We start from the raw sequence: 26,212 nt of genomic DNA, 5'->3' as shown, positions 1-26,212 counted from the left end.
ATTTTATTTTTTGGGGGTGGGAGTGGGGGGTGGAGATATTTTTAATCATTTTGGTTCACTTGTGTGATTTGCTAAAAGCCATTTAAAATTGTAATTTGCTCCTTAGTTTCTACTCTGTATATTCTTCTAATACCAGAAGTGGCTCCTAAATGTTAGAGGGGAAAAAAGAAACACTTAATCCTTGTCTTGAGCTGCAACATTTGTGTCCCTGGTTTTCTACGTACTTTTGTGGATAGTATATTAGTAATATGGCTATTATATATGGGACGTACATTGTGAATCCATACATCACACAGCACTACTAACATTATGTACATGAGTCACTTGATCCTATTAATTTTGCATGTAAAAACTGAAGTATGTCAATATAGTCCTACAGAAGAAAAGCCAGTGTCGTGCTAAGGAGAAACTAACAAAATATTTTATGGCTAATGACAAACCTCAATTAAAGGTCACTGATACTTTAATGAAGAACATTTGTCAATATTTATAGTTTTATTAAATTATCTGTTAAGGAAAATAACTATTTAATTGGTGAAACCCTCTCTTCAGTTTATTCCACTCCTTTCATAAATTCCAGGAATTCTGTAAAACAGAACAATAAAATGTTATAAGCACAAGTGAAATGAATGAAGGAAACAAATCTGCTGTAAACAAAATGCTCTGATCCACTAATTGCTAAGAAATCTTGTGGGTCGGAACATGACATTATTTGTGTTTGCTTACAGTATGTGTATTCATAGCAGGAAAATTGAATAAAAAGATACTTTTTGTATTTGTGTTTCTGGTAAGTAATGTGCACCCACACTCAATCTTTTTTAAACTTTGCCTTTTTGTCCTTTTCTGGTACATAGCTGATGTGAATCAAAGCATCTTACAAATATAATGGAACAAATCAGTTGCTTAGCAACTTAGTTGATTTTGGAAGCATGGAATTATGAAAAAAAATAAAAAACAAATGTACTAACTTGACTTGTATCTTGTACAATACGGCCTTGCATTCATCAGTAAAGTTATGGTATTGTTATGATAGATAGCATGTTGTTGGATACAGCAGTTGGAATCTGAAATTTGATATATTGTGCTGTCTTGAAAAATTCAAACTGTTCAAACTACCATAGTGCTGTTTTTCTCATAACTAAAGGGAATCTACATGATCTGAGAGCAGCATGACATAGTGACAGAGACCCTGGTTTCAGTGATGTGTCACTAACTGGGCTGCTTGCTGTCATTTTGAAAGCTGCCAATCAGTAGTGGGGGTGGGATTATAATAAGTCATCATAGGGATCAAGGGATCATAAGTACAGAGGACTACATGACAGTAGGTTTACTACTACCAGGGCCATATTTAGAGCTTCTGCTGCCCTAGGCACTTTTAGTGCTGCCTCTCCCATTGGTGAGTATGACACTATCGGCAGTGACTTTGGCAAAAATCGCTAATGTGAAAGTAGCCTTTTGCAGCAGATCCGGCAGTTTTTCGCATCTGCCAGGTAACGGATCACTTACGGCAACACTGCGTTTCGCCTCATTCATTCCCTATGGAAATTGCGGACATGTGCGGCACTTGCTGTTTTGTTGCGATCCGGCAAATGCAGTACTTGCAGCAATGGTAAAAAAAGCTGCTAGCAGTGTTTTTTTGTCTCACTGCAAGTGCAAAACCGCAAGTGCCGCACATGTCCGCAAGTAGCCATCACTACCTGTCCGTGCTCCTTGCTAGCTCATCCCTAACCATCCCTCTCTGACCTAAAACTACACTATAAAGCTTTAGAAAAACAATTTATTAACTGACATATTCCTATGATAATGGGAGCTGCAGGCTATGGCGTAGACAGGGACGGGCAGTCTCCGGGTCTCCATTCTCTCTCTGTGCACACCCTCAGTCCCTGCCTCACTGCCTGTGCTGCACTGCTCACAGACCTCCCTCCACTGGACCTCGTAATCACCGCTCGCAGTAGCATACCGGCAGAGGTGTATCTAGGTTTTCTGGCACCCGAAGCAAGAATTCATTTTGGCGCCCCACCTTTCCAAGGACATATGCGATTTGCACACTTAGTCATGTACCCACAAGCTCCTCTCCCTAATGCACTCAATGTTCAGTGAAAAACTAAGAGAAGCAGAAGAGAAGCATGTTGTCCCAAAACCACAAGTATGAAAATCGCATATGAGTGACGTGTCCATGTGATGACTACTGGAATCTGCAGAGCTGAATCCTGACATCGCAGCTTCTGAATTCTCACAACTAATGCACTGTACACTTTTAGGATTCTCCCTTGCTAGTGGACAGTCATGTCAACATGAGCATGCGATTTGTATACTTCTGACCACATTCTGACTAGACCTGCCCGGCCTCACTCAGTTCACTTTCATTGAGTGAGGCCACACATGTCTAGTCAGCATGTGACAGCATTAACCCCTTCATGACCCAGCCTATTTTGGCCTTAATGACCTTGCAGTTTTTTGCAATTCTGACCAGTGTCCCTTTATGAGGTAAAAACTCAGGAACGCTTCAACGGATCCTAGCGATTCTGAGATTGTTTGATCGTGACATATTGGGCTTCATGTTAGTGGTAAATTTAGGTCGATAATTTCTGCGTTTATTTGTGAAAAAAATGGAAATTTGGCGAAAATTTTGAAAATTTCGCAATTTTCACATTTTTAATTTTTATTCTGTTAAACCAGAGAGTTATGTGACACAAAATAGTTAATAAATAACATTTCCCACATGTCTACTTTACATCAGCACAATTTTGGAAACAAATTTTTTTTTGCTAGGAAGTTATAAGGGTTAAAATTTGACCAGTGATTTCTCATTTTTACAACAAAATTTACAAAACCATTTTTTTTAGGGACCACCTCACATTTGAAGTCATTTTGAGGGTTCTATATGGCTGAAAATACCCAAAAGTGACACCATTCTAAAAACTGCACCCCTCAAGGTGCTCAAAACCACATTCAAGAAGTTTATTAACCCTTCAGGTGTTTCACAGCAGCAGAAGCAACATGGAAGTAAAAAATGAACATTTAACTTTTTAGTCACAAAAATGATCTTTTAGCAACAATTTTTTTATTTTCCCAAGGGTAAAAGGAGAAACTGGACCACGAACCTTGTTGTACAATTTGTCCTGAGTACGCTGATACCTCATATGTGGGGGTAAACTACTGTTTGGGCGCACGGCAGGGCTCAGAAGGGAAAGAGCGCCATTTGACTTTTTGAATGAAAAATTGGCTCCAATCTGTAGCGGACACCATGTCATGTTTGGAGAGCCCCCGTGTGCCTAAACATTGGAGCTCCCCCACAAGTGACCCCATTTTGGAAACTAGACCCCCCAAGGAACTTATCTAGAAGCATAGTGAGCACTTTAAACCCCCAGGTGCTTCACAAATTGATTCGTAAAAATGAAAAAGTACTTTTTTTTCACAAAAAAATTATTTTAGCCTCAATTTTTTCATTTTCACATGGGCAACAGGATCAAATGGATCGTAAAATTTGTTGGACAATTTCTCCTGAGTACACCGATACCTCATATGTGGGGGTAAACCACTGTTTGGGCACATGGTAAGGCTCGGAAGGGAAGGAGCGCCATTTGACTTTTTGAATGAAAAATTATCTCCATCGCTAGCGGACACCATGTCACGTTTGGAGAGCCCCTGTGTGCCTAAACATTGGAGCTCCCACACAATTGACCCCATTTTGGAAACTAGACCCCCCAAGGAACTTATCTAGAAGCATAATGAGCACTTTAAACCCTCAGGTGCTTCACAAATTGATCCGTAAAAATGAAAAAGTACTTTTTTTCACACAAAATTTCTTTTAGCCTCAATTTTTTAATTTTCACATGGGCAACAGGATAAAATGGATCCTAAAATTTGTTGGGCAATTTCTCCTTAGTATGCCGATACCTCATATGTGGGGGTAAACCACTGTTTGGGTGCACGGCAAGGCTCGGAAGGGGAGGCGCGCCATTTGAATTTTTGAATGGAAAATTTGCTCCAATCGTTAGCGGACACCATGTCGCGTTTGGAGAGCCCTTGTGTGCCTAAACATTCGAACTCCCCTACAAGTGACCCCATTTTGGAAACTAGACCCCCGAAGGAACTTAAATCATAAGTTTCCAAACCACAATACACCCACAGCAATATGTTATAGGAGTGCCAGGATAAGTAAAGGTTCGGTGCATCTAACATGAGCAAAACCAAAAAGAACAATGAAGCACCAAGAGAACCAAAATCATAGAAAGTCTTTATTATTAAAAGAGAAATAACAAATATTGATAAAAACACAGGAAAAGACAGGAACACATCACAGAAAGGGTGGCAAGGTGGACACCATTAGGCAAACAAATGTCAGTGAGCAGATGTTAATAACCATGAGCAAGCATACACAAGTAACCATGGGCAAGTCAAGACTAAAGTGTATATCTATAAATCATTACACCGTGTACTAAGTAAGATATGCCCACAAGTCATAGGCAAAAAAGATGCCAATAAGTAGAAAAAGTGCGCAGCCATGATAAAGAAGGGGGAAGTAATAACTCAGTTTACCTGTAGTGCCACGATGCCACCCACCCCAACGCGCGTTTCGGCGCCGTGCCTTCTTCCGGGGGTATGGCATCATGGGAGAGATGTGCTTTTTATAGTACGAGTGGCCAATCAGAAAGTGAACCCAGCGCCGTATATCGGCGCATGCGCAGTCGGATCGCAACCTGCAGCCGGAACAACACCAGCGACGTCAAGGCCAAGAAGCGGAAGCGCCGCCAGTCCCCGCCCACGCAGGTGACGTGAGCGGAGAAGGCGACGCGAACCACAACAGAGCCCAGGAGACGCCGCCAGAGTTGCCCAGCAACGGGGCGCCGGCGCGCATGCGCGCAGGAACTGGTGAGTGGTCACGAAAAAGCGTCTAATCAATCAATTAAAAGAAGAAAAGGAAGGTATGGGCAGACACCGGTCCAGGGCAACAAAAGTATCCACTCAAAACGAGTGTTATAACATCACATACAGGTACAGTGAGACTACAAAGCAATACAGAGTGTAGTGGTATAAAATGTATATAAAAAATCAAATAATTGGGAGGTGAATGGAAAATAATAAAAGAAAAAGAATGCATATGAATATATGTGCAACACTCAATATACAGCAGTATACAGAAAAGAAATCAATCATGAATAAATGAACAGACGTCCAGAGTGCAAAGTGCAATATATATGCAACAAGGATATCTATGAATAAACAAACAAAGTGCAAAGTGCTCTGCATAAATAGATATATATTAAATAGTACAGTACATAAGAATTACAACAGGATAAAATACAAATTACTATAAATACAGTGCATGAAGCATGAGTGTAACCATTGAGATAGTGTGCACAAATAGATAGTGCCATAACTAAGTGCATATACAAATATAATACAAATGTACTGCTAAGTACCTGAAGAAAAACATGTATGAATAAAAATACAAACAGATATGAATGGAGGACATAAAACCACTAAAATGGGGGACGCTGGTAGCAAAATAATGTCCTGCCCGGATCCAACCGAAGGTGCAGATATTCCAACATACCGTATAGTAGAAAAAAACGGAATAGGGCAATAGGCCCAGCCTGTAAAGAGCAATAAAAAATTAAAAACAATGAAAAGACGACAGCATGTTAAAAAGCAAACAATACAAAGAATGCCAATTTAAAAGTGCAACAAAAAAGATGATCAAAGGAAGGGGGCGAAGCTCAGAGTTTCATTGAGACCACGGGGATGTAGCGTTTTGAGTCTCCATATCCACCGTGATTCTCTCTGTGCCAGATGGCGGCTCAAATTTCCACCACGTAAACTAACAATTAGATGGTCTATTCCCTTAATTCTAAAGCCAGAGGGATCACATGAGTGATGCAACTTAAAGTGCCTAGGAATAGTTTTAAGACACTCCACATTTTTCTCTTTAGAGGCTGCCAGAATGTCACAAATATGTTCACGTACTCTGACCTTGAGAGTACGTGTCGTGAGCCCAATGTATATCTTGCCACATGGGCAGGTCCCATGATATACTACCATAGTTGTCATACAATTGATGGAATGAGTGATAGCAAACTCACATCCATCAGAAGAAAGAAAATGGGTAGCAGAATCAATATTAGGGCAGGCAATACATTTCCCACAGGGTCTACAACCCCACGGAGGACGATGCAAGTTAGTACCACTAGAGAAAATTGGAGAGGGAGATACTGGTGGAAAATAAGACCTAACTAAGTGGTCACCAAGATTCCTGGATCTGCGTGCTGTAACCGAAGGATGTGGAGGCAAGTATTGTTTTAATACGGGATCAGCACGCAAAATCGGCCAATGTTTGGCCACGATGTCAGACATTTGATTCCACCTAGAGTGGTATTGTGTAATAAGTCTGACCTGATTCATACTCTTACTTGGCTTAGAAGAATAGAGGAGATGATGACGATCAGAACGCTTCGCCCTATTGTAGGCCCTCTTGATACTCCTTCTGCTGTATCCACGATCCAAGAAACGGTTCTTCAAATCCTCAGCTTGAATTTCAAAAATTTCATTATTGGCACATATCCTTTTAAGTCGGAGGAATTGGCCCGTGGGAACCGCACCAATCACATGGGGTGGGTGGGAGGATGAAGCGTGTAAGACGGCATTCACCGCCGTTTCCTTACGGAAAACACTGGTCAAAAGTAGCCCATCCACACCCCTCTCCACCAGGACATCTAGAAAATCAATTTGAGAAAAATCATATTTGTAAGTAATATGTATATTCAATTGGTTCTTGTTCAAATCCTGTATAAAAGTCTGTAACTCACAAGGTGTACCCCGCCAGATCAAGAAAATGTCATCAATGTAGCGGGCCCAAAAAATGACCCGCTCCATTGACGACCCAAGATCTGACGAGAAGAGGTCCCTCTCCCACAGCCCCAGGAACAGGTTGGCGTAAGATGGCGCACAGGCCGCGCCCATTGCTGTTCCCTGGAGCTGCAGGTAGAAGGACCCATTAAAAAGAAAGAAATTGTGTGTAAGCAGAAATTTCAACAAAAGAACCAAAAAATCAGTGTCACTGGGGGAGAGGCTGGTCATGGAAAGGAAGTGCGAGACAGCCCTCAAACCATCCTGGTGGCGAATATTAGTATACAAGGACTCAACTCAATTTATCTTTCAGTGAATTGCAATCTTTAAAAAGATTAAAAAAATTGAAGGACGTGGTTATTAAGCCGGCTGACAAGGGGGGGAACATTGTGGTTTGGCCTACCAAACTATACCTTACTGAGGCACAACGCCAACCTGTTCCTGGGGCTGTGGGAGAGGGACCTCTTCTCGTCAGATCTTGGGTCGTCAATGGAGCGGGTCATTTTTTGGGCCCGCTACATTGATGACATTTTCTTGATCTGGCGGGGTACACCTTGTGAGTTACAGACTTTTATACAGGATTTGAACAAGAACCAATTGAATATACATATTACTTACAAATATGATTTTTCTCAAATTGATTTTCTAGATGTCCTGGTGGAGAGGGGTGTGGATGGGCTACTTTTGACCAGTGTTTTCCGTAAGGAAACGGCGGTGAATGCCGTCTTACACGCTTCATCCTCCCACCCACCCCATGTGATTGGTGCGGTTCCCACGGGCCAATTCCTCCGACTTAAAAGGATATGTGCCAATAATGAAATTTTTGAAATTCAAGCTGAGGATTTGAAGAACCGTTTCTTGGATCGTGGATACAGCAGAAGGAGTATCAAGAGGGCCTACAATAGGGCGAAGCGTTCTGATCGTCATCATCTCCTCTATTCTTCTAAGCCAAGTAAGAGTATGAATCAGGTCAGACTTATTACACAATACCACTCTAGGTGGAATCAAATGTCTGACATCGTGGCCAAACATTGGCCGATTTTGCGTGCTGATCCCGTATTAAAACAATACTTGCCTCCACATCCTTCGGTTACAGCACGCAGATCCAGGAATCTTGGTGACCACTTAGTTAGGTCTTATTTTCCACCAGTATCTCCCTCTCCAATTTTCTCTAGTGGTACTAACTTGCATCGTCCTCCGTGGGGTTGTAGACCCTGTGGGAAATGTATTGCCTGCCCTAATATTGATTCTGCTACCCATTTTCTTTCTTCTGATGGATGTGAGTTTGCTATCACTCATTCCATCAATTGTATGACAACTATGGTAGTATATCATGGGACCTGCCCATGTGGCAAGATATACATTGGGCTCACGACACGTACTCTCAAGGTCAGAGTACGTGAACATATTTGTGACATTCTGGCAGCCTCTAAAGAGAAAAATGTGGAGTGTCTTAAAACTATTCCTAGGCACTTTAAGTTGCATCACTCATGTGATCCCTCTGGCTTTAGAATTAAGGGAATAGACCATCTAATTGTTAGTTTACGTGGTGGAAATTTGAGCCGCCATCTGGCACAGAGAGAATCACGGTGGATATGGAGACTCAAAACGCTACATCCCCGTGGTCTCAATGAAACTCTGAGCTTCGCCCCCTTCCTTTGATCATCTTTTTTGTTGCACTTTTAAATTGGCATTCTTTGTATTGTTTGCTTTTTAACATGCTGTCGTCTTTTCATTGTTTTTAATTTTTTATTGCTCTTTACAGGCTGGGCCTATTGCCCTATTCCGTTTTTTTCTACTATACGGTATGTTGGAATATCTGCACCTTCGGTTGGATCCGGGCAGGACATTATTTTGCTACCAGCGTCCCCCATTTTAGTGGTTTTATGTCCTCCATTCATATCTGTTTGTATTTTTATTCATACATGTTTTTCTTCAGGTACTTAGCAGTACATTTGTATTATATTTGTATATGCACTTAGTTATGGCACTATCTATTTGTGCACACTATCTCAATGGTTACACTCATGCTTCATGCACTGTATTTATAGTAATTTGTATTTTATCCTGTTGTAATTCTTATGTACTGTACTATTTAATATATATCTATTTATGCAGAGCACTTTGCACTTTGTTTGTTTATTCATAGATATCCTTGTTGCATATATATTGCACTTTGCACTCTGGACGTCTGTTCATTTATTCATGATTGATTTCTTTTCTGTATACTGCTGTATATTGAGTGTTGCACATATATTCATATGCATTCTTTTTCTTTTATTATTTTCCATTCACCTCCCAATTATTTGATTTTTTATATACATTTTATACCACTACACTCTGTATTGCTTTGTAGTCTCACTGTACCTGTATGTGATGTTATAACACTCGTTTTGAGTGGATACTTTTGTTGCCCTGGACCGGTGTCTGCCCATACCTTCCTTTTCTTCTTTTAATTGATTGATTAGACGCTTTTTCGTGACCACTCACCAGTTCCTGCGCGCATGCGCGCCGGCGCCCCGTTGCTGGGCAACTCTGGCGGCGTCTCCTGGGCTCTGTTGTGGTTCGCGTCGCCTTCTCCGCTCACGTCACCTGCGTGGGCGGGGACTGGCGGCGCTTCCGCTTCTTGGCCTTGACGTCGCTGGTGTTGTTCCGGCTGCAGGTTGCGATCCGACTGCGCATGCGCCGATATACGGCGCTGGGTTCACTTTCTGATTGGCCACTCGTACTATAAAAAGCACATCTCTCCCATGATGCCATACCCCCGGAAGAAGGCACGGCGCCGAAACGCGCGTTGGGGTGGGTGGCATCGTGGCACTACAGGTAAACTGAGTTATTACTTCCCCCTTCTTTATCATGGCTGCGCACTTTTTCTACTTATTGGCATCTTTTTTGCCTATGACTTGTGGGCATATCTTACTTAGTACACGGTGTAATGATTTATAGATATACACTTTAGTCTTGACTTGCCCATGGTTACTTGTGTATGCTTGCTCATGGTTATTAACATCTGCTCACTGACATTTGTTTGCCTAATGGTGTCCACCTTGCCACCCTTTCTGTGATGTGTTCCTGTCTTTTCCTGTGTTTTTATCAATATTTGTTATTTCTCTTTTAATAATAAAGACTTTCTATGATTTTGGTTCTCTTGGTGCTTCATTGTTCTTTTTGGTTTTGCCCCGAAGGAACTTATCTAGATGCATAGTGAGCACTTAAAACTCCCAGGTGCTTCACAGAAGTTTATAACGCAGAGCCGTGAAAATAAAAAATAATTTTTCTTTCTTCAAAAATGATTTTTAGCCCGGAATTTTTTATTTTCCCAAGGGTAATAGGAGAAATTGGACCCCAAATGTTGTTGTCCAGTTTGTCCTGAGTACGATGATACCCCATATGTGGGGGTAAACCACTGTTTGGGCGCACGGCAGGGCTCGGAAGGGAAGGCACGCCATTTGGCTTTTTGAATGGAAAATTAGCTCCAATCATTAGCGGACACCATGTCGCGTTTGGAGAGCCCCTGTGTGCCTAAACATTGGAGCTCCCCCACAAGTGACCCCATTTTGGAAACTAGACCTCCCAAGGAACTAATCTAGATGTGTGGTGAGCACTTTGAACCCCCAAGTGCTTCACAGAAGTTTATAACGCAGAGCCATGAAAATAAAAAATAATTTTTCTTTTCTCAAAAATGATTTTTTAGCCCACAATTTTTTATTTTTCCAAGGGTAACTGGAGAAATTGGACCCCAAAATTTGTTGTCCAGTTTTTCCTGAGTACGCTGATACCCCATATGTGGGGGTAAACCACTGTTTTGGCACACGTCGGGGTTCAGAAAGGAAGTAGTGACATTTTGAAATGCAGACTTTGATTTAATGCTCTGCAGGCGTCAGGTTGCGGTTGCAGAGCCCCTGATGTGCCTAAACAGTAGGAACTCCCCACAAGTGACCCCATTTTGGAAACTAGACCCCCCAAGGAACTTATCTAGATGTGTGGTGAGCACATTTAAGCCCCAAGTGCTTCACAGAAGTTTACAACGCAGAGCCATGAAAATAAAAAATCATTTTTCTTTCCTCAAAAAAGATGTTTTAGCAAGCAATTTTTTATTTTCACAAGGGTAACAGGAGAAATTGGACCCCAATATTTGTTGCCCAGTTTGTTGTGAGTACGCTGATACCCCATATGTGAGGGTAAACCACTGTTTGTGCGCACGTCATGGCTCGGAAGGGAAGTAGTGACATTTGAAATGCAGACTTTGATGGAATGGTCTGCGGGCGTCACGTTGCATTTGCACAGCCCCTGATGTGCCTAAACAGTAGAAACACCCCACAAGTGACCCCATTTTGGAAACTAGACCCCCCCAAGGAACTTTTCTAGATGTGTGGTGAGCACTTTCAACCCCCAAGTGCTTCACAGAAGTTTATAACGCAGAGCCGTGAAAATAAAAAAATAATTGTTCTTTCCTCAAAAATTATGTTTTAGCAAGTAATTTTTTATTTATGCAAGGGTAACAGGAGAAATTGGACCCCAATATTTGTTGCCCAGTTTGTCCTGAGTACGCTGGTACCCCATATGTGGGGATAAACCACTGTTTGGGCGCACGTCGGGGCTTGGAAGGGAGGGAGCACCATTTGACTTTTTGAACGCAAGATTGGCTGGAATCAATGGTGGCGCCATGTTGCGTTTGGAGACCCCTGATGTGCCTAAACAGTGGAAACCCCTCAATTCTAACTTCATCACTAACCCCAACACACCCCTAACCCTAATCCCAACTGTAGCCATAACCCTAATTACAACCCTAACCCCAACACACCCCTAACCACAACCCTAACCCCAACACACCCGTAACCCTATTCCTAACCCTAATCCCAACCTTAACCTTAATCCCAACCGTAACCACAACTGTAACCCCAACACACCCCTAACTCTATCCTTAACCCTAACCACAAGCCTAATCTTAACCCTATTTCCAACCCTAGCCCTAATTCCAACCCTAAATCTAATTCCAACCCTAACCCTAAGGCTATGTGCCCACGTTGCGGCTTCGTGTGAGATTTTTCTGCATGATTTTTGAAAAATCTGCAGGTAAAAGGCACTGCGTTTTACCTGCGGACTTACAGCGGATTTCCAGTGTTTTTTTGTGCGGATTTCACCTGCGGATTCCTATTGAGGAACAGGTGTAAAACGCTGCGGAATCCTCACAAAGAAATGACATGCTGCGGAAAATACAATGCAGTGTTTCCGCACTGAATTTTCCGCACCATGGGCACAGCGGATTTGGTTTTCCATAGGTTTACATGTACTGTAAACCTGATGGAAAACTGCTACGAATTTGCAGAGGCCAATCCGCTGCGGATCCGCGGCCTATCCGCTGCGCATCCGCGGCCAATCCGCTACGGATCCGCGGCCAATCCGCTGCGGATCCGCGGTCAAATCCGCACTGTGTGCACATGCCATAACCCTAACCCTACCCCTAACCCTAACCCTACCCCTAGTTTTAACCCTAGTTCTAACCCTAACCCTAGTGAAAAAAGAAAAAAAAATATTTTCTTTATTTTATTATTGTCCCTACCTATGGGGGTGATAAAGGGGGGGTCATTTACTATTTTTTTTATTTTGATCACTGTGATAGGTTATATTACAGTGATCAAAATATACCTGGAACTCATCTGCCGGCCGGCAGATTCGGCGGGCGTACTGCGCATGCGCCCGCCATTTTGGAAGATGGCGGCGCCCATGAAGAAGATGGACGGGCATCGGGAGGCCCGGTAAGTATGAGGGGGGGGAGATCTGAGTATGGGGGGTGGATTGGAGGACGGGGGGAGCCATCGGAGTATGGGGGGAGCGGGCAGGAGGACGGGGGAGCCGACAGGAGGACGGAGGGGAGCGGAGAGGAGGACAGGGCAGAAAGGACAACTGGGGGGCGATCGGTGGCAGTGGGGGGGTCAGATTTGGTCTCCAGCCATGGCAGATGCTATTGCAGCATCGGCCATGGCTGGATTGTAATATTTCACCATTTTTATAGGTGAAATATTACAAATCGCTCTGATTGGCAGTTTCACTTTCAACAGCCAATCAGAGCGATCGTAGCCACAGGGGGGTGAAGCCACCCCCCCTGGGCTGAAGTACCACTCCCCCTGTCCCTGCAGATCGGGTGAAATCGGAGTTAACCCTTTCACCCGCTCTGCAGGGATGCGATCATTCCATGACGCCACATAGGCGTCATGGGTCGGATTGGCACGGGTTTTCATGACGCCTACGTGGCGTCAAAGGTCGGGAAGGGGTTAATGTAAATCCCCAGCAAGAAGGAATACTGACAGCGTGCAGTGCATACTGTGAGAATTCAGAAGTGTGCAGTCACAAAGAAGGACTGCTGACTCATTACAAACCTGGACATTTTCTTTAAGGCTCCTAACATAAATAAAAACATGAGAATTACCGTATATACTCGAATATAAGCCGATCTGAGTATAAGCCGAGACCCCTAATTTTGCCACAAAAAAACTGGGAAAATTTATTGACTCAAGTATAAGCCTAGGGTGGGAAATGCAGCAGCTACTGGTAAATTTCAAAAATAAAAATAGATACCAATAAAAGTAAAATTAACTGAGACATAAGTAGGTTGAGTGTTTTTCAATATTCATATTGAATCAGGAGCCCCATAAGATGCTCCATACAAAAAATATGCCCCATATAATGCTGCATAAAGGTTAATAATGACCCCATAAGATGCCCCATATTAAAATATGCCCCATATAATGCTGCATAAAAGGTTAATGATGGCCCGATAAGATGCTCCATAGAATAATATGCCCCATGTAATGCTCCATAAAAGTTAATGTCCCCACAAGATGTTCCATAGAATAAAATACTCCATATGCTGCTCCATAAAGGTTGATGGCCCCATAAGATGCTCCATAGAGTAATATGCCCTATATAATGCTTCACAAAGGTTAATAATGGCCCCATAAGATGCTCCATAGCATAATATGCCCCATATGCTGCTCCTTAAAGGTTGATGGCCCCATAAGATGCTCCATAGAATAATATGAACCATATGCTGCTGCATAAAGGTTTATGGCCCCAAAAGATGCTCCATACAATAATATGCCCCATATGATGCTGCTGCTGCGATTAAAAAAAAAATGACATACTCACCTGGCCAGGTGCTGGCGTCCTGAGCAGGCGGGGACACCGGCACGCTATGGGGGCCAGCTGTTGGAGTCATCGCTGGCTCAGGCCCCTGGCACTTGCGATATTCACCTGTCACCGTTCCACTGCCGTGTACAGCTGTGTCTTACGGGTCTCTGAAGTGACTGTTCAGGCATGTTTCTGCTTCGTCCCGGGGCCTGCACCTCCTTTCAGTGTTGAGCGGTCACATGGTACTGCTCATTAAAGTGATGAATATGCACTCCACGCCTATGGGAGTGGAGTCGCATCCATATTTATCACCTTAATGAGCGGTATCACGTGACCGCTGTGCATAAGAAGAGCTGCTGGCGCTGAGACCATCGGAATTGCAGGCATCACTGGAGGAGAGTGAGTATGATGTCTTCAAGAAGGTGGGGAGGTGTGTGGATGGGCGGGCGGCCGACCCCAGACTTAAGCAAAAAAACTTGCACAGGTGCCGCCCCCCGCATCCTGGTGCCTTAGGCACATGCCCTCAAGTGCCTAGTGGCAAGTACGGCCCTGACTACTATCCTAGTTTTAATCTCCTGTTAATAAAACTAATGTGATTAAATCTACAAGAAACACCTAAGTAGGTGACATATCACTGGAATCAGGGACTCTGCCTCCATGTTCTGCTGCTCTCAGATTTGAAGGCAAACACCTTCTGAGAGATTCCCTTTAAGAATATGTGACAGATTGGCTTTAGAAGTGTGTGATAAAAAAGAAAATTAGGAGTATGTGGTAAAACAGGAAATGAGGAGTATGTGATAAAACAGGAAGTTAAGAGCATGTGGCAAAACTGGAAGTTAGGAGTGTTTGGTAAAACAGAAAGTTAGGAGTATGTGATAAAACAGGAAGTTAGGAGCATATGATAAAACAGGAAGTTATGATTTTATGGTAAAACAGGAAGTTAGGAGTGTGTCATAAACAGGAAATTAGGAGTGTGTGATAAAACAGGAAATTAGGAGTGCGGGATAAAGCAGGAAATTAAGAGTGTGTCATAAAACAGGAAGTTAGGAGTGTGTGGTAAAACAGGAAAATAGGAGTGTGTGATGAAACAGGAAATTAGGACTGAGTGGTAAAACAGGTAGTTAGGAGTGTGTGACTGAGGCCCTATGGAGTGTCTGGAGATTTTGTGAGGCTTGGAGACTAAATTGTAGGCCCTAGAAGCTTGATTCTGGGTGAGTTGCAGCAGAAAAAAAGTTGCATTGAAAGACACTGAGAAGAAGCAGAAAATGTCAGAGCAGAGTGCAGGTTTGCCAGTTCACAAGTAACAACCAAGCTTATGCCACTGCATAAAACATTATCTACAAAAATTATGCCTTGCTTATACCAGTAATTGTGACATTTCTGAAGCACACTACCACACATCAGGTTCTTCAATGCTTACTCGTGTCACATATGCACTAAAGTTTTTTCAGTTTGAAAACACTAAAAAATATGCATGTCACATGCCATACTTAGGTGTCTATTGCCACACTACTTTTGACCAATCCTAATATGTGTGTGGTGCTTCATATTTGCAATCTGTTCTACTTGATTATTAACACTTTCTGCTATTTTCCGTACAAAAAAGTGACCAAAATCAATGGTCTCAGTGGTGATTTTAGCATATGCACTTTGGTAATATGGGGATGAGACTTGTCCAAGTCCAAGTAATTTTCAATATGAAAACTGTACATAATTAGATGTATCATTTTTCATTTATTATTCATATATCATCTCAGAAGGGTGGGGACTGTTTACGATACAGACAAGCTGAAACTAGGCGAGGAACTACCAAAATACAAGCAATGGGGGAGTGAAATATGATTTCTCAAAAGCTTTGCAATATTTAGTATATGTATTTTAGTAAGTTATTAGCTTTTGGATGATTTTTCTAAAAAAGTATGTGCTCTTAAAAACTATTATAAAAACAATTGCTTTTTTGATCACTTGTGATTTTTTTACTCTAACAAAACATAATCCCAAAAAAAGTTACCTAAGAAACTACCCCCATTTTTTTCAGTCTACTTTTTAAGTGAAAAATTCTCATTATGTAACACAGTCTGTTACAGATGCTTTACTTTGTTAATATTCCACCACATAAATTGTAGTCCTAATATATCATGTGGCCTGATTATTGGGAGGGCACAATAAATTGCTAGTGATGAGCAAATATACTCGTTACTCGAGATTTCCCGAGCATGCTCGGGTGTCCTCCGAGTATTTTTTAGTGCTCGGAGATTTAGTTTTCCTCACCGCAGCTGAATGATTTACATCTGTTAGCCAGCTTGATTACATGTGGGGATTACCTAGCAACCAGGCAACCCCCACATGTACTCAGGCTGGCTAACAGATGTAAATCATTCAGCTGCGGTGAGGAAAACTAAATCTCCGAGCACTAAAAAATACTCAGAGGTCACTCGAGTAACAAGTATATTCGCTCATCACTATAAATTGCCCCTTATGGACTTAATGGACACCATCATTAAAAATTGTGATACTGGTGATAGGATCTGAAATAATATTGCAATATTTTTGCAAGACATGTTAGCACTGTTATTTTTGGAGATATCAGTGTGCCCCCACTACATTTTCTTTGGAATAAATAATTTACCTGGACTTAGTTTCAGTTGGAATGGCAATGCCTGTTGATAACCCTGCTTGTTTCTTGCTTTACTAGATAACTATATGATATTAGGTGTTGCTGGGTTTAGTTTTACAGTGATAAGTTGACCATGATTTGTTTACCTCTTTTGCTTGTGTAAGAAACTCAATAACTCAACTGTTTTATAATTAACATGATAGTGGAGCTGGAGGCATGCATGATGGTCCACTTTTTCAATATATGGTGGTCTTAATAGTTCAACTGATGTATAGATGAAAAAGATGACATAGAGCCCCCCACCAAGTTTTTTTGCCTAACCAACTTTGAATTTGTGTGAAACATAAGTGAAGTATTTGGGTGACCTTTAGTTAAGCCTATATCTTTTAGTTTTTCAGTAGTTGTAGACTTTCTCAACATCAATAGATGTAACAATGTTTCACTTTGGTTTTGTGATATTGAAAAAAAAAGGAATACTATTAATTCTACATTCATTCCAATAATGCACTAAAATAACAACTGCTTGTTAAACATGAAGCTACAAAATCAACTAGATTCTCACCATCATAATCAATTCGGTCATCATTATTTTTATCCCCATCTCTCATAAGTTCTTCAATGTCATCTTCTGTGATGGTTTCACCTGTTGCTTCTAACATGGTCTTTAGCTCTTCAAGGTCAATGTATCCATCAGCATTTCTGTAAAGAAAGTTTGTGTAACAGTTTTTGCATTAGAAAATAATTGCAATAATAAAAATAATTTTTCCAGACGAAACCAACAGAAATTTTTTTCAATAAATGGAGAAGGTTTATAGAGTATAAGTGTACAAAGGAGATCAATCTAATAATGGCATCGTTCATACAAGCAGACTGGTATTTGATGAACGATATGCAGGGATCTTTGGGGAAATTGAAGGTTAATATTTCTTGAATGTAATGTTCTCACATCAATCACGAGGTGCTCACCGGTCCAAGGTAGGGTTGATTACTACTGAAGGGAGGAGGGAGGGTAATGATGAAACATGTTTTGCGGGGTTTATGATGTATTGCATTGGTGCAAATGTTTGTTTAATGAAAATATCAAAATCAAAAATGATTTGCTAAAAAAAATTATAATTTTTCCAACTTAGATAACTTTGCAATTTGTACATTAGCGAATATTTTTATTGATATTATTTTACTTATTTTTAAATTTAAATTTGCTGGCTTATTCCTACCCTCAACATATCCTGTATTATCAGCTGCTATCTATCCCACTCAGTGGACCTTTTCATTTACAGTCCTAGTTTTATAAAATACATGTTGTCTAAACTAACTTTCATGCAGTACTTGTAATGACATAAAAAGCTGCTCTTACATTAGAAATCAAGACTGGATATTACATTAGCAAAATAACATGCTAAACTTTCATGTAAAGTTAATGAAATATGGAAGTTCTTTAGCATTGTACTATCATATAAGAAAACAATACGATGGTATTTTAATTCATCAAATCGTATCACTTACTTGTCAAACATGCGGAAAAGGTCTCCTAATTCCTCTTCTGATTTTCCTTTGCTGTCATCTTTCATACATCGGACCATCATAACCAAGAACTCATCAAAGTCTACAGTACCGCTTCCTATTGTAGATAATCATGATAATAAATGCATAGACAGAACAAGTGCTCATACACTTTTCTCCTTTTTAAGAAACATACAACATCCAGTGTAACTTTTATTTTTTTTTATAGTAAAATTATTCTTAAGCGAAGTTATATTAAAAAAAAATATAATTCAATATAGTATAAAACTGACCATCTTCATCCACCTCATCTATCATCTCTTGCAGCTCTTCTGGAGTGGGACTCTGACCAAGCATTCTCATGACTTTTCCCAGTTCTTTTGTGCTGATACATCCATCCTCTGCGTCTTGTACAAAAATGTCAAAAGCTGCTCTAAATTCTAGGGAATACAATTTTGTGCAATTTTAGTTAATATAGTAATTACTCACAATTACTTTACGCAACTATTTTACTTATGCAATATGCAATATGGTTGCCAAAACAAGTGGTAGTATGGGTTTATATATATATATATATATATATATATATATATATATATATATATATATATATATATATATATATATACATATATATATATATATATATATATATATATATATATATAAATATATATATACTGTATATATACATGTATATGTGCAGGGTGGGCCATTGATATGGATACACCTAAATAAAATGGGAATGGTTGGTGATAACGACTTCATGTGGTGGTGCACCCTCTTGGGTGTCAGCATTCCTATATGAACAGTTTCTTGGAAAGTGGGTTGGTCATTGTGGACCAGTTGAATGGCCACCAGGTCTCCCAATCTGACCCTCTTAGACTTTTATCTTTGGGGTCATCTAAAGGCAATAGTCTATGCTGTGAAGATATGAGATGTGCAGCATCTGAAACAATGGATACTGGAAGCCTATGCTAGCATTTCTTCCCCGGTGTTGCTATCAGCATGTCAAGAGTGGGAGAAGAGGGTTGCATTGTCAATCCAACACAATGGGCAGCACTTTGAACACATTTTATAAGTAGTCATGAACTTGTAAATAGCTCAAGAATAAGAATAAACTTATGTTAAAACCAAGCACCCCATTGTTTTTCTTGTGAAATTCTCAATATGTTTGATGTGTCACATGACCCTCTTCCTATTGAAAAAAATAAAGTTGGCCAACTTCAAAATGGCCACCATTGTCACCACTAGTGATGAGCGAGTGTACTCATTGCTCTGCATTTCCCGAGCACGCTCGGGTGATTTCCGAGTATTTGTTAGTGTTCGGAGATTAAGTTTTCATCGCCGCAGCTGAATAATTTACAGCTATTAGCCAGCTTGATTACATGTGGGGATTCCCTAGCAACCAGGAAACCCCCACATGTACTCATCCTGGCTAATAGCTGTAAATCATTCAGCTGCGGTGATGAAAACTTAATCTCCGAACACTAACAAATGCTCGGAGATCACCCGAGTAATAGGTATAATCGCTCATCAGTAGTCACCACCCATCTTGAAAGATTTTCCCCCTCCCGTATACTAATGTGCCACAAACAGGAAGTTGATATCACCAAGCATTCCCATTTTATTTAGGTGTACCCATATAAATGGCCCACCTTGTATATATATGTATATATATATATATATATATATATATATATATATATATATATATATACTGTATATATTTTTTTTTTCTGTAGGGCCATTTATTCCATGGTGCTTTACACGTGAGGAGAGGTATACATAATAAAAACAAGTACACTAATTTTAAACAATACAAGTCAGGTTTGGTACAGAAGGAGAGAGGACCCTGCCAACGAGGGCTCACAATGTACAAATATATAAACACATAGAAGGAATTCTGAAAAAAATAAATGAATTACAGTAACTTAAAGGTAATTAAGCACTATCTAATCCACTAAAGATTATTTTGTTACACTGTGAGTTGATCATTAGGTGCTCTCCCATATTGCTAACAAACTGAATTTTTTTGCTATGATAGAAACAAAAAATTGTTTTGTCCATCATTTGATTCAGTCTTGCTCATGACGCTAATGATTGTCTAAATATGTTTTTCTTAAATCCATGAACAGCTGATCTTAATATTTAATACATTTTGCAGATGTCTATAAAGCTCTGTTTTGTATTTTAATTATAATGTATCACATGTATTTACACATAACATGTTAGTATGTCAGGAATTTACCATTTTTTTGTTCTTCGGTTAGCTGCTCGACCTACAACAAAGAATGCAAATAATGTTACATGCCATAAGTTACAGCATAAAAACAACTGTTGCACGTGTAACATTACTGAGTATTACCAAATACACTTTATTTCACCATACTTATGACGTTCAGTACCTTACTGTCTTTCCCTGTTCTGCCTATGAGCAGCAATGCTCCCCCAGAGGCTTGAAGGTCTGTTTTGAAGGTAAATTGATAAAATGTGCAGGGAAATAGTCATGTTTTCTTTAGCTGTCATTTGAGTTAATGCTGCTGCTTAGGAGATAATTGATAGTAACAATAGTATTTGAGAGTGTAATGTGAGTCCCATGTGTCATCACTTTCAGATAAGAAATATCAGCTGCATGGCACCGATTTTATTGTCCTAGCCTTCAACTCAGATGCCTGGATACCCAGACACTAAGTAAAGTAGCCATATGTTCATTACTAGTTTAAAGTAACCAAACCCTTGTTGCATGTGTCCTATTTCTAGCTTAGACATTCAGGGCTAGGCGAGAGAGAGATAAAACATTTGATTGTTACAAGTAGCTGAGCTACAATGGTATTTAACCTTAGGCCTTTTATCTGCTCCACATACTGAAACGTGAACCAAATTTAGCTCAACATTTGCCTTACCTTATGTAGACATAGAGGTACAGGTACTTAACACACAGCTTTCTCTCCTTAATTGTTCAGTAAGAAGTATATCCTTGAGAATAACTTTTGCAACAATATTTTAACATTATTTTAATTGGAGTTACATATGATAAAAAGCAGAACGTAGTATAGAAAGAATGACATATTAGCAAATGTCACTGACAAGGCACGATTCATTATTGCATTTACGCGTGTTTTGTGTCAAGTTTTTGGTTTCCTTTTTCTTGTTCATCTTTTCATGTCTGCCTATTTATGAAGTCTATTTTATATGTTATTGACTATATATTTTTTTACTTTGTCACTGTGGCAAGGTTAGAGTTTCTAGATGTTTTTTCCTGATTCATCATTTGTGATTTTTCACAAATTTACAAAATTTGTCGTGGATGTTCTTTAGATAACCCTGGGTAGCTAAAGGATTATATGCCACCATAATTTTATTTAACATTTAATTAACGTTTTGCTGTAAAGAGTCTCAAAATTGGTTAAAGACAAAGGGGAATAAATACTATATATGACTTTGCGCAAAATTTATAAACTGTTTGCGTCATATTAATGAATTTGGAACAAAAAACTTCAGAGAATACCAAAAGATATAAAATGAAATGTGACTTTGAAATAAAAAACAATTGGGCCCAATGTGTTTACGGATTGACTTGCACACACTTGAGCATTTATGCTTTTGTCATCTTTATCTTAAGAAATCACACTCTATAACACAGGGGTCTCAAGGTCGGCAGGGTATACGGGCCGCTTATAGGAAAAATTTAAATCTGTAGGGCCGCATTCTTTACAAAGGAAAGTGACATTTTTAGTGATAAGATTTCTTTTTTTATACACCTTTTGATTTTTTTGAACAATTTTGACAAGTTTATTTGATTTTTTAAAATGGCATACATTGCATGGGTTATAGTACAGTTTTATAGCTTGGGTTGTTGTGGATGTGGCAATAATATCATTTTTTTATTTACCATAGTTTATATATATGAAACATAATTTTGAGTGGCAAAATATTTTTTTACGCTTTATTTATTTTTTTTCATTTTTACAATTTTTATTTCCCCAATTGTGTATATACAGTAAAATTCTCTTACAGTTAGCACCATATAGTAAGTATGGCAAATATCTTGTAGCAGAGCCCCATCCTGGTCCCCTTCTTGTAGTAATGCTCCATCCTTGTTCCCTTCTTGTAGTAGTGTACCATCCTGGTCCACATCTTGTAGTATTGCCCCATCCTGGTTCCCATAATCTCCTTATCAAGGTACCCATATTGTAGCAATGTCCCCATCCTAATCCTCATCTTGTAGTAGTGCACCATCCAGGTCCACATCTTGTAGTAATGCCCTATCCTGATCCCCTTCTTGTCATGATGCCCCATACTGGTCCCCTTCTTGTACTAATATGACTATCCTCATTATCTAGTAATAATGCCCAAATTATGCCCTCATATTTAGTAATGTCTCAATCCAGGTTGCCTTCTTGTAGTAAAGTCCTCATCCAGGTCACTGTATTGTAGTAATGTTCCATATTGTACCGTTTTTCACAAATGCATAAAAGAAAAAAAAGATTCTTCTCACCTGTCCTCCATTCCCTCAGCATCCTTTTTTGTGCACATGCAGCCTGCAGGCACAATAGACCCCTTGACAATGGCAGCCCAGTCCAGGGTTCCGCCAATGGCAGTGCTTTATTTCAGTTGAATATGGGGCCTTCGACGCACATTCAATTGAAATTCTTTTCCGAGCAGAGACAAGTTCTCTGCACAGGAATGGTAATGCCAGCCTCCGGTCATTCAGAGGCCAACAGCTAACATCAATGTTCCAGTGCATGTCAATGATACCGAGCTTGCATGCTGATGTTAGCTGCTAGCATCTTATTGGCCGGCAGCTGGCATTGCTATTTCTGTGCAGAGAGCTTGTCTCTGCTTGGCAATGTATTTCATTGAATGTGCCTCAAAGGACCCACAATCCGCTAAAAAAAAGCACCGCTGTCAGCGGACTCTTGGACCTGGCCATGATCGTCAAGGGTTCTACAGTACCTGCAGGCTGCATGAAGCAGCTTCAGGGGTCTCATGCGGCCCACGGGCTTTATGTTTGAGACTCGTGCACTAGAATATCATATATATGTTTTTTTTTTTATAATTTATGACAAGTACCTAAGTAGTAAGAAATGTTTACATATTCTTTAAACTCTTTAAGCAATTATATGCAGGATCATAATAAATAATGCACCGTACCACATTTGCTGTTGATATAGAAATCATACTTGTATACCAGTGAAAGTTCACTCTTGGGCCTCATGCACATACCAAATACCATATGTGCACAGCTCTCCTTATGGCTCTGGAGCAATAAATTCTCCAGGTGCCACCATATGGTTATATGGTGCTAATGTTTAGAAGCAATGCTTTAGGAGAAATGGAAAATATTTTTTCATACTTACCGGAGTCTAATCAAAAAGTAAATTCTGAATAAGTATTTATGGTATGGCCCCATAGACAGTTAGGCATTCTATTTTAAGGCTCTTCAATAAACAAAAGTTGCATGGAGCTGTGCAAAAAAATAGTACTTTGGCATAAAGTTTAAAGTGTTTTGGACTCAATTCTGTATAGAAATAAAAGCATCCCTTTGGGATTTGGGTTTAGAAAACAAAGGATACAAAATGTTTTCATGCAATGTAATCTATTAAAAGTCATGACCAACTCTGTATCACTGCAAAAGCTTGACACTTCAGATAAAACAGCTGCACGTGGATGATAGCTCATTGTTCCATTGTTCAAGCTTAGTTACTATACATAGCTGAGATATTCATATGCTTAGAGTTTTAATGAAATGTATCTCTCTGAAACATCCATCACCAAAATCATGATTAGTTATAAATATTAATAAGTATTTTTTTTTAAACTCATTGTTTTTTTTATCAATGGTGAATAATTGGTTTTATTTTTAATTTATTTTGCGGCTTTGCTAAAATGTCATATGTGTATACCAAAATTCTGTTATTCTGACCTGAACAGATGGGACTGTGCTGCGTTTAATAATTCACAATGCAGCTTTCCCTAGTATATTTGGTGGAAATGGGCATCTTATCCTTTTTGATCATTATAGTAAAAACTTATCAACTGCTGGTAAAACCACAATTTGTCCAATCAGTACTGATCTGCAAAATATGCAGAACAACATATATACCGGTATATGGAGAAAGGCCTGCAAGCAAGGACACATATTCATTACAGATAGCAAAAGATTAGGGTACTGTTCTAGAGATTAGTGCACATACTGTGGATATGCCAGAAATACCTGTGCTATATATATATATATATATATATATATATATATATATATATATATATATATAGTATATGTAAATCAGTAAAATAGAACATTCTTACTTTTAAACCGTAGTTATATAAACCATATATGTAAAACGACTGTGATAATGTTATATTTTGCTGCTGTATATATTGTACAGATATTTATGGCATATCCACAATGTGTGCGTTGATCTCTAGAACAATACCTCATCTCTTGCTATCTGTAATGGTGGTCTTGCTTGCAGACCTGTCTCCATTTATTTATACAGGAGTTCTGCAGCACTTGGCACCTCTTCACTGACGACAGCAGCAATGTCCTAGGCTCCATTCTTGTGATAGAACTGAGTTCCAGAGGTGGGGGATTATGTATAAATGTTCAGCAAATAAATAATCCTTTAAGTAAAGGCATTTATAGGGGTTAAACTATAATGCCATGAAGCAGAGTTTGCCTGTCTATGTAGTGTCTGTCATCCAGCTAAAAAGGACAAATGCAAGGTGAATTGTGGAGACCTCCTGCCTGCCACTTGCTCTTTGACAGTATAAGTGAAAACACTCCCGCCCAGCGTTGAATAGCATTGACAGCACTTTACAGTATATACTATGTGGAATGTGTATTTTAAGGGCTTGAAGCCCTAAGTAATTTAACCTTTTATGGGCATGGATATCCTTTTCTATTGATATAGATACTTGAAAACAGAAATAAGTGTCTGCTAGGTCCTACTCTGAATTTCCCTTTTGTAGATGCTAATGTTTCATGTAAGAAGTTTGTCTTGTAGGTACAATCTATATGTGCAGCTCTCCATGCTTTTGCTTTGAGTAAGTCACAGCCATGGACAGATTTGAAGGTCAATGCCCTGTTTAAATGCCTGGCATGCTTTTAGCTGTGTGTTTATCTATGGGCTTTTCAGTCACCATCATTATACAGTGATAGATTATTTGTCATTTGCCTTTATACAGGGCTGAATTAAAGAATAGAAGAGCCACAAGACTGAAACCATTTCCATTCCAGAATGTCATTGATACACCCGACCTCATAGACATTATTGAATGTGGAGCTTTTACTTCCAAAACTTGACCTTCCCTCCATTATCATTGATATAGCACATCTTCCCTTCTTTTATATTAATAAGGCTTATCGTGTCTTATCGTCCTGCTCATAAATAACACATTAAGTCATATCAAGATGCAGAAACTAACATTTTCTTCTTATAAGGTGCATGAACAACCCTTATGATATCAGATAAGTTGCAACAAGACAAGGGCAAGGTTAATATATGACATGTTGTAACTGGGAATATGTTAATTCATACGATATTGCTGTAAGAAATACTGTGCCTTAACCAGTATATTATTATGACACCACTTGTACTGATAGTATTCACAGGATTGCATTCATACAGTACATGCTACCGTGGCTGGAGCAAAGTTAAAACTGGCATGCTGCTGCTTTGAATACTGAATGGGACAATTCATTGAGATGACCTAGAGTGACAGGTTAAGCTGCAGGCCTATGCAAAACTGCAGAAAAATATGTTGCAACATCATGGTTAATAGACATATGACGAGCAATGACAAACTCTGCTCAGCTTTATATGTGTTAAAATAATATTTATCTAATAAACAATAGACATTAAAATAAATTGCACTGTATGGTAATATTAACAATGTATCAATATTTGTTAGTAGCAGAAACTCATGCTTTTATTAAAATGTTCATTATTGTTTTAAAAATGAGAAATAATCTCACATACCGCTGCCTTGTAAATATCATCCATGATGAGTGAGGTTTGGTAAAGAGCCCGGCAGAGATGAGACTGTGCACTCTGAATGACAATTGGGTGCAGAGCTTATATATAGGTCACACACTGACTCTTAAAG

At 39.6% G+C, this 26,212-nt stretch overlaps 1 protein-coding gene across 1 annotated transcript; it reads right to left on the bottom strand.

Moving 5' to 3' along the window:
- Positions 1 to 26,212, bottom strand: LOC143807758 (troponin C, slow skeletal and cardiac muscles-like). The gene is made up of 6 exons (XM_077289665.1): positions 26,086 to 26,212; positions 20,352 to 20,382; positions 18,394 to 18,540; positions 18,104 to 18,218; positions 17,160 to 17,296; positions 1 to 585 (listed from the first exon to the last, which is right to left on the bottom strand). The coding sequence occupies exons 1-6, from the start codon at positions 26,107 to 26,109 to the stop codon at positions 554 to 556; spliced, it is 486 nt and encodes a 161-aa protein (XP_077145780.1). The 5' UTR covers positions 26,110 to 26,212; the 3' UTR covers positions 1 to 553.

Source organism: Ranitomeya variabilis, chromosome 2 (genome assembly GCF_051348905.1).
Source record: "Ranitomeya variabilis isolate aRanVar5 chromosome 2, aRanVar5.hap1, whole genome shotgun sequence".
Taxonomy (NCBI): domain Eukaryota; kingdom Metazoa; phylum Chordata; class Amphibia; order Anura; family Dendrobatidae; genus Ranitomeya; species Ranitomeya variabilis.
Note: the sequence above shows the minus strand (reverse complement) of the source record. Positions and strands in the feature narration are given on the sequence as shown.